The sequence below is a fragment of the Aptenodytes forsteri genome, unplaced genomic scaffold, assembly GCF_000699145.1.
Source record: "Aptenodytes forsteri isolate BGI_AS27 unplaced genomic scaffold, ASM69914v1 Scaffold61, whole genome shotgun sequence".
Taxonomy (NCBI): domain Eukaryota; kingdom Metazoa; phylum Chordata; class Aves; order Sphenisciformes; family Spheniscidae; genus Aptenodytes; species Aptenodytes forsteri.
Window position 1 is genome coordinate 1,197,534 of NW_008794443.1, and position 13,437 is coordinate 1,210,970.

At 43.5% G+C, this 13,437-nt stretch overlaps 1 protein-coding gene across 2 annotated transcripts in view; it reads right to left on the reverse strand.

Moving 5' to 3' along the window:
- The window catches only part of UBR4 (ubiquitin protein ligase E3 component n-recognin 4), a 76,749-nt gene that overhangs the window by 40,383 nt on the left and 22,929 nt on the right, over nucleotides 1-13,437 (reverse strand). Inside the window, exons 41-60 of one of the 2 annotated variants that reach the window (XM_019474745.1) lie at nucleotides 12,958-13,110; nucleotides 12,443-12,670; nucleotides 11,418-11,575; nucleotides 10,165-10,336; nucleotides 9,802-10,003; nucleotides 9,344-9,507; nucleotides 8,904-9,120; nucleotides 8,288-8,504; nucleotides 6,865-6,897; nucleotides 5,683-5,746; nucleotides 5,067-5,201; nucleotides 4,232-4,406; nucleotides 3,860-4,006; nucleotides 3,287-3,408; nucleotides 2,802-2,913; nucleotides 2,147-2,277; nucleotides 1,828-2,005; nucleotides 1,531-1,635; nucleotides 882-1,019; nucleotides 39-207 (exon numbers count right to left, since the gene is read on the reverse strand). In XM_019474745.1, coding sequence (XP_019330290.1) covers nucleotides 39-207; nucleotides 882-1,019; nucleotides 1,531-1,635; nucleotides 1,828-2,005; nucleotides 2,147-2,277; nucleotides 2,802-2,913; nucleotides 3,287-3,408; nucleotides 3,860-4,006; nucleotides 4,232-4,406; nucleotides 5,067-5,201; nucleotides 5,683-5,746; nucleotides 6,865-6,897; nucleotides 8,288-8,504; nucleotides 8,904-9,120; nucleotides 9,344-9,507; nucleotides 9,802-10,003; nucleotides 10,165-10,336; nucleotides 11,418-11,575; nucleotides 12,443-12,670; nucleotides 12,958-13,110 — 3,020 coding nt within the window. The remainder of the gene's footprint in view (nucleotides 1-38; nucleotides 208-881; nucleotides 1,020-1,530; nucleotides 1,636-1,827; nucleotides 2,006-2,146; nucleotides 2,278-2,801; nucleotides 2,914-3,286; nucleotides 3,409-3,859; nucleotides 4,007-4,231; nucleotides 4,407-5,066; nucleotides 5,202-5,682; nucleotides 5,747-6,864; nucleotides 6,898-8,287; nucleotides 8,505-8,903; nucleotides 9,121-9,343; nucleotides 9,508-9,801; nucleotides 10,004-10,164; nucleotides 10,337-11,417; nucleotides 11,576-12,442; nucleotides 12,671-12,957; nucleotides 13,111-13,437) is intronic. The other variant, XM_019474744.1, reaches the window with a different exon arrangement.

Below are 13,437 nucleotides of genomic sequence, written 5' to 3' on the forward strand. Positions count from 1 at the left end.
GATGTTCTGTTCTTGAAGAGGAAAACAAAGGCCCTTGCCTGTTGCTGGTGTGGACATCTCCCTCTGCCTCCCCTTCCCCTTCTGAACCATCTCCCTCTTGCTGGCCTGTGGTAGTGCTGATAGCGCCTGTGCTTGAGCTGACGCTGCCTGGTCCAGCAGGGTGGCCCTCAGCTGTCGTGTCCCCATAGGCACTACTGCGGCCAGACACTGAAAAAGAAAAAAGGGAAAGACAACGTCAGCACAATTGAACATGCCTCCTGCCTGCTTCACAGCAACTGATGCAGCTGAACTATCCTTTGAACTTATGGTTCTAAGGAGACGGTGTCTTTGGTTATCTTCATAAAGCTAGAAGAGAGTAATTTCTACAGAGGCAACTTAACACCCCCAGCATTCTTTTGTTTGCCAGTCTCATCTTTGTGGCCCAAATTGAATTGGTTCCACAGCAGTAATTTAAACCGAGTCAGAAGAGGCGTGCTATATACAGGATGGGCAGCCTGGACAAAATTTTTTTTATAAGAGTCTGTGATTAGTTTTTTCTCGGTATCAGTCCCAAGCAAAAAAGAGAGAAATTAATTCTATCCCATCCAGACTTCTCCAGCAGTATAGTGAATTCTTTCAGTCTTGCTCCAGGCTACTGCATTCTGTTATTAAAGGCCAGCAAAACCTACTGCAGATTTCACACTTCTAGAAAACTACAAAAAATGAGCAAACATTCAGTCTGTATGGCCCTTTGGCAGTAACCATAAAATGATGCACGGCATCATCTATTTGGAACTGAGATTCCTTCTCTGCCAGGGATTACCCACCCCCTCTCACTCTGGTAAAGTCCTATTACAGTAGAAAACAGATGTACAGACACTGGCGCAGCAAGAGATACTTACCACTGTGCTCACCAGCTACGGAGTCCACCGCGCTGCCACCGCTCTCAGAGCCCACGCTCCCACCGTGGTCTGCAGGTGAAGTCCGAAGAGTTGAACCATCCGTTGCAGCCGTGCTGCCTTCATCATCAGACGCTGGAGCTAAGAGAATAAAGAGAGCTGTTACAAGTAAAAACACTGTCTTGATAGAACTTCAAAAGAAGCACATGCTACGAAAGAAAAGCCACGAATATTTCCCTTTGGTTTTTGTGTCAATTTTCAGCTACAAATCAAAAGGGAACTTAGAAGTGTCCATCAGTACATTTAAGTCTGCTAAAAGCAGTGGAGGGGAGATACCCTGAGAAGGAAACCTTCTTATCAAATAGACAATTATACAAGTTATTTGAAGAACAATGTCTGGTTGTTTATAAATGCAAAGGGAATACAGTATATGGTTTATTTTGTCTGCTTTATTTTAAGAAGAGGAAATAACTTCCTCAGAAGCCTATAACAAAAGTCCATTTCCAAGCAGGAAAAGGTCATAAATACGCTATCAAAAATACATGAAGCCAATAGTAATAATTGGTTCTTCAAAACTGTATTTACAAACAAATTTTAAGTCATTATTTAGGTCAAAATCAAAAAAGCTTGATTCCTCGCAGTGAACAGTTACCTGATGCTGTTGTATCTGAGAGCGTTCCGGCATCAAGAGAAGAAGAGCTGGGTGCTTGGCCAGACAGTCCTAAGCTCTGAAGTCCAAGTGCACTACTGCTGCTCCCTGCAAGAAGAAAACGTATTATGAGTATCTTTCTATGAGAGAATTATGTTAACTCTGGCCTTATCTATACATTTCATAGTTCTACTACCTTTGCTTTGTTGGTGATGACATCAACAGCTTCTGCTCTGTTTCCTTCCCAGTTTCCTCATATTCTATTTACCTTTTTGACTGCCAATAATGCCTACATCTTACCTTGCTGATCTTGTTGCAGGCTCAGGGCAATAGCCAATTCCACCATTGTTTCATCATCTGCATCTGGAGGAATATCCAGCATAGGAGGGAATCCCTCTGCTCCAGCCAGAAGAGCCTCCAGGGGAGAAGGGTTCCCATTATTCACATTTTCAGAAGTCTCCAGAACCATAGATTCAGACTACAGAGAGGAAACACAGTGAGAGCTTTCACCAAACCACCACCACCTAATGGAGCACTACAAACTGATTCATCATAACTAAATTAAACTCAAGTACCTAACATACTTAAAAGGCTCCAAAGAGAAGTACTCTGGACTTACCACCATCTCGAAGTCCCCGTGATCAACTTCACTTTGCTCCTGGCTTTCTTGTCGGATATGCTCACCATTTGCTATCCCAGAACTCTGCAGCTTGTCTTCTGCGTCGTCATCATCGTCATCATCCTTATCTCCTGAGTTACAAAGGATTAATTCACAAATGCGCTCTTTCCTCACATCATCATGAACAAGGTAATTAATGCTGGAGAAAAACCTAAGCTGTCCTCAGTTTACCCCCAGTCACTAATAGATTCCACGACAACTACAATTCATGTCAATGCTAAAAAAGTATCTCTTGGATGGAGATCTGATACCCTAAGTTTGGTCTGCACACATCTTTATGACTGATTTATAAGGACTTGAAAATACGCACAGAAATACTAGGACAGCCTGGATTACTACCCCCTAGATAAAATAGTCAGATTTCCCTAACGCTGAAATGGGAATATCTCAGAGAGATCTCCTCTTTGAACCCAAGAACATCAAAGAAGAGGTGAATGTTTAAAAAAAAAAAAAAAAAAAAAAAGTTTTTAGGGGGTTAGAGAGAGAAAAGAAAGGAAAAAGCTGAGTTTTGTCCCATTTAAAAGTTTCTTGTCTTTTCTGACAAATAAAGCAGGTCATGCTCATTTAAAGGCAAAGATGAATGGATCTTGCATACCCATAGGAGTATTGCTCCGAGGGGAGGATGGCAAGGTGACATGTCTCCGCTTGTTCCTTGGTCTCAGCACCCTGATCAAAGCTTGTTTGCAAGAAAAGCTCACTGCAGGATCCTAGAGGGTTAACAGTTAATCATTAAACTTCTTAAGCTTTAAGTGCTTATTCACACTATTTGGAAAGATAGCTAAAAATACACTTATGACTCTCTGTTGGTCATGATCCACGTAAGACATATGTCACTACCCAACTTCTAAACTCCCTGTTTCCCCAGCAATAAAGCAATGCTTACCATTCCACATGCAGCACATCACAAACATTACTAAAATACAAGGAGAGAAATTTCTCCTTCATTCACTTCTGGCTCTATGTTTTTGGCTGCATGCCTCTATTTTGTATCCATACTATGTATTATCATTCTACCTGTATTTAATTCTCTTACTATTACCAGTGTTATAGGCTGACGCAGACCAGAGAAAGATTACATACCGGGCAAAGTAACATCTGCATGTAGATCTTGGATGCCGTATGGATACAATCCAGTTCACATGTGCAGTACCCATGGATAATATCCACCAAAGCATTGACTGTGGCTTCAACATGAGTGAGACCTAAGGAGGAATAAAAGTAGGACTGTAATCAACTATCTTTCCATTTCAGCACACAGAGTGAGACACTGGAGGAAGCATCTTTTGTTTGTAGACTTCGAGGCACGATGTTAGCACCACAAATATATCGAAGTTTCAATCCAAAATGAGCTTACATACCAGTCTTGTCTGCCTAATGGAATACAGTGCATGCCACATACCAGCACCACTGAATATCTTCTAATGCCATCCACAAAGTCAAATGTGAGTAAATCAATCATCAGTCCCTTTTTACTAGCACAATACCCATACTTTTGAACAAAAGCATTAGAGCATATATACTTTAGAAAGCATTCACTGCATCATTAACACCTTAAGCCTAGTTTGGAACAAGTCATTTGCTCTGTTTACAGGCTTAAAATAGGCTCCTTCAAAATACACAAGCTTTACAATCGCAAAAGAAGAGCTAGCACACCTGGCAAGCAGGCAGGGGCAAGGAAGGCGTTTTTGGGTTTTGAGGCATGTAGCTTCCAGAAGTGGTTGACCAGCTGGGTAATAAATGTGCAGCCATCTCCTTCAGCGTGTTTCTGGGCCTCCTGCCCTTCTTCATTCTCTGTACAGACTAAAAAACAGTTGTCAGATACGTGCAGGGGAAAATGTTAACAAACAGGGTAACACCAAGTTTACTTGAAATGGCTTTCATTAGAGGCTCTGATGTCCTCATTACAAGGACTATCGCATGTCTAACAAATGTGTCAAATACAATCCCTGTCACACCAAGCCAGATACCCCAAGACACGTTCAGTTATCACAAGAGAAAGTTGAAGAAAAATCCAGACTTCTCTACCTGTTTCCAACTGTGGCAGCTTTGATTCCGTATAATGGACCAGATTGTTGGGTCTCATGATAGCAATGGATCGAGCAGTGATGACCAGCCTCTGAAACACTTCAGGATCAAGGTCCTTTCCTTCTTTGGTTGAGGAACTCAAATACTGAATGGCTTTACTTAACAGTGCTTGATCCTGTAAAGTGAAAGATAACATAGGCAAAGAAAAACAATAGACAGCAGCACAACAAGGCAACTGAAATACAACTGCAGGACAGATCCTGGGGAAATCTGGCACTTGCTGCTTTAACTCTTGGCCAATGTCATCTAAGAAGGACAACTAATACTAAACAGTCATCCTGTAACAGAAGAAATGTCTTGAGAATGGATTTTTCACATTTTCTCCCCTCAGGCTTAAATGCAGGTGGAAAGACCAGTGTATAAACATAACCATTCAAGTGGTTAGCAAAGGTTACTATCTGCAGGCATCTGTGCATTTACTGCAATTATGTTAGCACATAGTCTGACCGCTGCTTACCCTAGTATTTTCCTATCACCCTAAGCCAGATGCCTGTGGAAAGGGAAACCAGAGCTACGCAGTTTGCAAACAAACTTCATGTGTTTAGAGATCCTGATTTCTCTAACTAACATGATTTCCCATCAAAATCTTCAAAAAGCATTTTAAGTAGTAAAGTTCTGGTGAAACACAAAAGCCAGCAAGGCAGGCAGCAGGAGCTAAAGGAAAATTAGCCAGCAGGTTTACGCTGCATGGAGGAAGGGCTTTCTAAGGGCGTGCTGCACCTCAGTCATAAACTGGCAAGTTACAGGAGACGTTAATATCCTTGCACCACGTTACCTTGTGGTTATGGTATGCTGAGCGGCTGGTGTGCAAGCTAGCCAAGAGGCTCTTGGTTTGCTGCTGGACGCTGGAAGGTGCTGGCATGGAGAGCAGCATAGTAGCCAGTTCCTGAGCTGCCACCTTATTCTTCTCCTGCTCCCAAGAACAGACAAAAAACATTCTTCAGTACATTTACCATTAAGGTGATGCATGAGTCTGATTTCTCAGCGTACCTGCAGCTCCCTACCCTCCTTGCACTGTGCATACAAGTTTCTGCCTTCCTTCAATACAGTTTTGACAGCCTCCTCATTTTATTATTCGGCATGTAAGGAACACTTCACATGTCTACACAGGAAAAGTCCTTTTGAGATTTATGGGCTTCTACTCTGCTGTTTTTGTAAACGAGGTCACTCTACAGCACAAAAATCCCACCAGCGATAAATGCAAATGCCAATTGTCATTCTAAACTAGTTTCAAATGCTTTTCGCTAAGTCAACTTTCAGATCAGTGCTCTGAGCAAAACGGATGCGGCTCTCTTCCGTATCAGGCCCCCAGGGCTGCAGGAGGTGCTGCTGATCTTGCCCCTCCTCCCCCATCTCTGAAAGCTCAAGAATGTATTCAGAAAGTTACTTGCCTTCTCGTTGACTGGTCCTACAGCAAAGCAGCTTTCCAGCGCTTCTAAAGAACTCACTACTAGCCTGAAGGGAGAAAGGAAAGCAGGCTTGAGTACAGCAACCCTTCTCTCTCCTTAGCACTTTGCTTTATGCGGGCTACAGTCATGAGTAGCTCAGAGACAGCTAACGAATGCCAAGTACAAAATCAAAGCATGATAAAACCTGCCACAGGCACCATGCATATCATTTCATTGTGTTACAGACCAGAGTTAAACCTGGCTCACGCTCACAGACAAACTTAGGACTGCTTTAATAATCCACAGCTGAAAGACAGGGGCTTTTCTCTACCAAAGAGGATAAAACATTTCCTTACACAGCCTGCAGCAGGGATAACTTGGATTGTCTTGACAGTACCAATTCACCATGGCCCACAGACGTACATATGACTGCAGATCAAGGGTTGGTATGACACATGGGAAAAAGCGTAACCGACTTTTCTAAGGGAGCAAGATTCTACTCGCTTGCTATTTTCACACAGGTTGCTCTTTCCAATTTGGAGTTTCAGCGCAAAATATTCCAGAGGAAAATTAACTTGGAGCACTGGGTATGACCCAAGTGAGAGAGGCTGAAGTCCAAACTTCTGACAGCGGTAAGGCAGGCTAGTAAAATACTTGCCCCGAGGGAAAACCTTATTTACAACTTGCGGCAAAGTGCTGAACCTCCCTTGCAGCACCACTTCATGCCTCGCGGTAGAACTACCTGAAATGCCATCTGACACACCAGAAGGAGCAGTGCAAGAATACAGGAAAAAGGAGGGAAGAGATAACATTAAGGGGAGAAATAACAGCGTAGGATTGGATACAAGGTAGAAGAAACAACAATTGTCTGGTCTGGTGCATTCCCCTACCCGCAGCCACCCTCCATAAAGCTAGTAAGGGAATATAAGTGGGATAAAAAGACGCAAGGAGGGAACAAAGCGAAAAGAGGAGTCTGTCAAACAAGCAACAGTTATGCTGTATACAGCAAAAATCTGCAAACCACCTCATCTTTACATTTCGCTAAACCATCTGCCATGCAATGACCAGAATGTAAAGAAGCAAATGTCACTCGGAAAACAAAAAAACAGTCAACAAAAGCCACATCATGTGTTCTGTCTCTCTGACACACACTCATTCGTGCAGAGAAAAGGATGGCATACTAACCGGTCCAGGGTGGTTAGGGACTCAGTTTCAGAACTTTGGGGGAGCAAAGAAAAAGGAAAAAAAAATAAAAATGTGTAAAGCTCACAGAAAAACTCCCTAGAACACATTCTAAGCAAAAGGCAAATTAAATGGGGAAATCGGGAAGCCAGGAGAGCGCTATATACAGTAAATCTAAGCACAGTTCTTTCTATCTGGGCAGCAGACACTTGCCTAATAGCAAAACAAGTAAAGGAGATCCAGGCCACCTAGCACAGAGAAGCCAAGCACATTGCTTAAAGCACCACCGAAGGTTAAATTTGAAGTACAGACACCAAACTTCTGATAGGAAAGCTGCCTCTTGCCTGCCATTAGTTGTTCCTACTCAAGAGGCCCTTTATAAGGTAACCATGCTGCATTCTGTAACACGTAAGTAAAAATAAAAAGAATAATTTTTTTGGTTCTGAGTTTTTAGAATATAATCCCACTGCTTTGGAAAACCAGAAAGCATGTCTGTGCAGAGAGGGACATCTTGTGGAGATGTCACAGCAGAGGAGGGAAGAAAACAGAAATTAAGCACAGGAAAAAACCTCACGAACTATTAGACAAAATATTAAAGGATGGCCAAACAGGTCCTTCAGCTGGCCATAACTGCCGCTTCAAGCCCTGAACCTTTACCGGGGAATTTCAGTAAGACAAAATTAACCACCATTTCCTCACAGTCAAGCAGCGTATCCCTTAAAATGCTCATTTTTCAGCAGTGCTAGTTCCTCTCTGATCTGCTTCCCTCCTATCCTTGCTAGCTTGCCGGGCTTTCTACAGCCCTCATGGCACAGACTATATGAGCTCAGGGAAAGAACATGGGCTGGATGAAAAAAAAGTTCTCTTTCTTCTGCTAAATATATGCCCAGCTCACCCTTGCGGTTTGACTCTCAATAGGGATATTGGGGGCGGCAGGGACCTAACACTTTCTCCACCACAGTAGTTAAACCCGAGACATACGGGCTACAAGATAAATTGGTGGGAACCACTCGCCTAGAGCAAGGTCACACACAAAGTCCTCCTCAAAACTGAACTTAACTTCAGAGAGGCCTAACATTTGTGAGCTCTAGAGGATGAAAAAGGGCCAGCTTGAAATGAGAAAATGTACCAAGAAGGCAGAAATCTCTTTTAGCTCTCCAAGACTGCTGTAAGAAATGAACTTAGCAACATGAAGCATGCACACAGATCTATCCATCTACTCCACCAGATAAATCAAGAGTGAGTACAAAGCCCTCCTTAGAAGATAATCATTGGCTTTTCAGTTGTTGTTTTGTATGGCCGTGAGAACAACTCACTAACTTCCCTTAAGTTCTCCCAGTTAAGAAAGGCACACAAGTGTACCTAGGTCCCCGCTAGAGCAACTACCCATCTTCAAGGAGAACTAAAAGAAAGACTGCAGAAATACCTCTCCAGGACAGTCCCACTGGCAGCAGCAGGGGTAGCCGACTCTGTGTCTCCAGTGCCATTCCCTTGATTCAGGTTTGGGGGACAAACGTTGCTCACTGAAGCAGATGGGAAATCCTCAGGGGGCTCATCAGGCCATCCAAACTGCTCTTTGGTTTTGCCATAAATTTTTATGGAATCCATCATTGTGACTCCAGCAGGATCCACAGAAGCCCCAACTGCAGTGATGAGGGAAATTTCTTAAAAACTAACAAAGCAGTTTCTTTTGAATACAAACAAGCATAGCTTCCTAAGGTCAGGATAGCAGTTACACTGCATCATTAATATACAGTCACTCTGACAGTTTCATCTCCTTTTCAAGGCCACTTTCCTTCTCTGTTACCTCAACACAAAATTATTGAGTTGAACTGAGCTATTGCACATTCATCCACTGCAGCAAGAAACTGGGCTATAAAGTTATGAAATGTTCAGGATCCGCCCCTCAAACGGTTTCTGTAGTCAGGTCAAACGAACAGCTTGTGGAAGCCCTCCCTACTATGAAGTGAAGCACAATAGCTTCAACGCACCCAAGCACAACTACAACAGGCAGTCAAAGCAAAGAATTAACAAAGACTTACTGAAGATGGTTAGTTTTTTGTCAGCCTGCAAGGCTTCCTCGCGAGTGAAAGGGAAGTCAAACCAACGAGCCCGGGTCATGTTCAGCTGCATGGTGCGGCCAAAGATCTCCAAGTACGAGGGCGCTCTCTCTATCGCTTGTGTGCCAATCTGGATCCGCATACCTGTCATCACCATCGTGCTGTTATTGTTCGTCACTTCAATGGTGAAACCCCCAGGCTGTAGAAGACAAATCACAGCTCAGAAAGGTGAAGTCAAAAGTTCACTCCTAAGCTAAGGATCTGAAGTCTGTACACAGGTGCCTCCACTGTTTATCCAACAGTATCATGGGATTTGTACAGGGTCATTTGGACAACGCAGACTTCTAAGAAAAGGCATGCTATCAATTCGGACAATAACATCACACAGAAGCCCAACAGAAACCCCAAATTGCCCCATTTACCTTTGTGTTGGCCACATACATGCCAGTGGAATTGAGCCGGTGCTTTATCTGCTGAGCATTGTAAACCTGCAGCAGGTCATTGCCTCCAAACTCTACATCTGTGAGCTGCTGGTTGTGTTCAAAGAAGTCAATAGGGAAGTTCACTTGGCTGGATGTGCGAGTTGCTAAAAAGGGAGAGAGACATTTTTGACAAAATACATTCTAACAGGCAAAGCTATGGTAAAAAAGCTGCAGAATGAGCTTGCCTCCTTTGGAAATGTCCACGCGAGCCAGATAGCTATGTATTTTTATATACATGTATGGAAACATTCTACCCAGACTTAGCTAATACTTAGCCCTGAGGTTAACCGGTAACTGTCAGAAGCGAACGTCTTAAGTGTTTATATGATGCTGATCAATCTTTGCGTCTACATTTGCCACTGCTACCTTGCACAAGATATGTATGAGAAGTCCCTTACTGATAGCAGCTGCCTTGCGCTTGCGAACTGGCTTCATGATGCTGATGACGCTGCTAGGCTGGAGAGAGGGCTGGAGCCAGTAGGAGGTATTCTCTACATTGGCCATGTAGATCCTCAGGCTGCCATCTTCACACAGGAGGATCATAGTGGTCCTCTGCTGCTCATTGCAGGCTGTGTGACGGATGGCCACCATATCCTGAATCTGCAAAGGCAAGCAATGCAGGTGAAGGAAAGGACCTGGCAACTGCTGCTTGAAGAAACAAACTCTTTGCATTAGAAAAGCTGCGAAGACTAGAGATCTTGTTAATGGAACAACAAGAAAACACATTCAAAGGGCCAAAAATACAGGGAACTATGACTAACCTTTGCTTTGGCTGGCAAGGTTTTAATCTCCTGGATGAGAAAGGTGTCCGGCTTCACCATCACCACCAGTGGGACACCTGTGGTTTGTTGAACACAGCACACCAAGCCAGGATGGTTCATCACCTCAGACCACTGACACAATGCCGGTGAAGTCTTACTCCCACCATTTGAACTGCAAGAAATGGAGGGCAGAATGACATTAATTTAAGAAGCAACAGGTGAAAACACACAAAATCCATCACCATTCAAATCAGTTAAAGTTTTGTCCTCAGCAGGAATTCAAAGCACTGCATTGACGATCAATCAGGAACATCAGGGCCTAGTTTATAGGTAAGAAACCCGAGACAGTCACTTGAGTGGGCAGAAGGCACGAGCATCCCAAATCACAACTCTGATCTCTACCCTGAAAACTTGAGGAAAGACACTTCCTTAGTTTCGGGCATAAAATGTTACTAAGGAAGTAATTTTAAAATGGCTTTCAGCTATCATTTTATCTGAACAGATGCACAGTTCCATGTTTCACCACACCCAGTGGCACTAAGCAAAGGCCAATGCAGGAGAATCTGTGTGACTCTGCTCACTGGAAAAAAATAAAGCTGCAAAAAGACTAAGCCAAACTCGACTAGGGCTAGGGAGCTCTTGGAACCTGACATTTCTACAGAGCCTACTCACGACAGTGGCTTTGCGTCAGGCTAGTGAAGAGTCTGTGGCCTAAATGCCCAGTTCTGGTGAAGAGTCTGTGGCCTAAATGCCCAGTTCTGGTTGTCAGAACAGCTTTTTTCTTGCCACATTCATAACATAAAAGATTGGTTTCCCTCAAGGGAGCCTGAAAATAAGCCTTAATATGCACAATACACAAGGTCCACTGCAGTACTACTGCCGAAAGGAAACAAAGGCTTCCTGCTCTGCAGCCTCCGCAAGAGTGGGTAATCTCATCGGTTCCAGCTGCTGCACCAGTAGCAGCTCCGCACTGTGCAGCAAGGCTGCTCTGAAGCCACCTTTCTGCTGTGAAATCTCAGTGGGAAGAAAAAATGCATACATGCCCCGCTGCTGAAACAGCCAGCTTTGGTTTCAAATCTTTCTGCAATTAGGGCAGAAGCAACGTGAAAAGTAGCAAGAAATCATCAATCAAAAAGGGGATCTTCACCACAAGCTTTGGCCATTCAGAGCTGGGATGTTAAAAATAATTAGTAATATTTATTAAAAATAAACAGAAATTAAAACTTCAGGGGAGCCTTCCACACAAGCCTCACCTCTTTATGTTAATCGGGAATAGCCGCTGCACTTCCAGATTGGCTCGGCTGATGGTGGCTGCAAAGGATTTGCCTTGACAGTAACTGAAGAACAACATCTGTAGCACGTGGGAGTAATACACTGACACACCACCTCCTGCTACCTGGCCATTACTGTCCTGTAGGATCAGAGAGAAACAACAACATTTAAGATAAACAGACATCCTCCAAAACACTCCGTCAGGCTTTTAAATTTCTCATGATGGAATTACTCCAAAAGCCTCTCTCCCGCCCCCTCCCCACCAGTGAGAGAACGCAGCCCTAAACGACAATTTTCTAAGCTCAACTCCTTGGTGAACTCATCCATCAGATACTTCAAAGGCTTTTGAAGGGGATACTGAGATTGCATACCCGTAGGCTGTAGGTAGCGCCCTCAGCTACTGCATCTGCGTGCTTGAATGTTGTATGAGAATCTCACGTGGAGCACTCCCCATGTTCCCAGCTCATAAAAGAGCTTTCCTGAGGGCCGCCTTCTCATCTATTCCCCTGTTTTGGAGCAGGCTGGGGTAAAAACACTGAGCGAAATGTGGACAGATTTTAAAAGTCGCCCCCAAGACTACAGAGCTGCTATTGACCAGAAACAAAGGCTCACTCCACCTCTGCAGCCCCAGCAATGGTCAGTAACTTTATCCGTTCTGGTTACTGCACCTTTGGAGCGCCTCGCTCTGAGAACAGCACTGCTCTGAAGCCATCTCCCTGCTGAGAAATCCTGCTGGGCATGACTTCAGAGCCAGCCATGGAAAACATGCTCCATTTTCTAGATGAAAGGATCAAGGGGTTTAATTTTCAACCCCACCCCCTTTCACTGCAAGGATATTTCTCTCTTTAGAGGAATGGCAAGCTCATTGATCTAGATCAGGGGGCTTAAAAGGAAAAGGAAAAAAAAAAAGGGAAAAAAAGGAAACTTCTGCCTTCAAATGTAAGGCACAAACAAAAGAGAGAAAGCCACTGCAGCCCATACTACAAGAAAGGGAAGTCACCGGTACCTTTAGGTCCTCATGATTGACTTCAAGCACATTGGTGACATAGAATGGTCCATGCTGGGCACTGCTCGCCTCTTCCATGAGCTGTGTATAGATGTACCCAGCAGAGGACATGATCACTATTATGTTCTTCCCCTCCTCGTTGAAAAGGAAAGTGACATCCCTGATTTTGGAACTCGGTAGAAGGAAGTAGAAAGTTGGACTCAAGGCGTCTACAGAGAGATCGTAAATCTGTGGGAAGAATCAAGAAAATAGTTAACTACTACGATACAAAACAGTGCAAATGGACAAAAGTTGAGACAAGGGAATGCCTATTAGATGTTATAGTTCATTTTTTTGCTCTTTGGGTTTGCTTTTTCTTATGGCAACAGTAGCCAAACACCACAAATTTACATTTCCAATTTATTTCTAACTAAGAGTATTATCATATTCTTCTGCACGCAACTCCGCAAAGATCCAGACTCTACTGGCTGAAAGAAGACAACCACTTATCATCAACAGCTTATGATCAAACATACCTTCACAAAGTCTGCAGTCACAATAGCAAGCTCTGTTTGAGATCCTGGCAGCCACACAGCTTTAATGATGAAATTTCCAGTGGCTAGTTGGGGATGAAGTACCAAATGATCAGAGACTGATCCAGAGCTGCTGAATGTTAACACGTGGCAGTCCTGGAGTAATGAAAAGAATTGTTCAAGTATTAGAACAAAACGTTTATAAACATTTCAAGCCAAGAATGGAGTTAAAAGCCAGCATTCCTCTTAGTGCCACTAACGATTCATAGAGTAAGAATCTAAAATTCCTGCATTTGAGATGAATGACATGAAAGTTTGTAAAGAAAAAAAACCAAAACCCAAACCAAAACCACCCAGCTGTTTCTTAGCTAAATAACAGATTTGTGGATTCGGCACTGTGAAAGCTGAATCTAAATTTGGGAGAATACAAAAAAAGAGGAGCCATTGCTACAAAACACTACTTGTTACAGACTAGTTCTAACA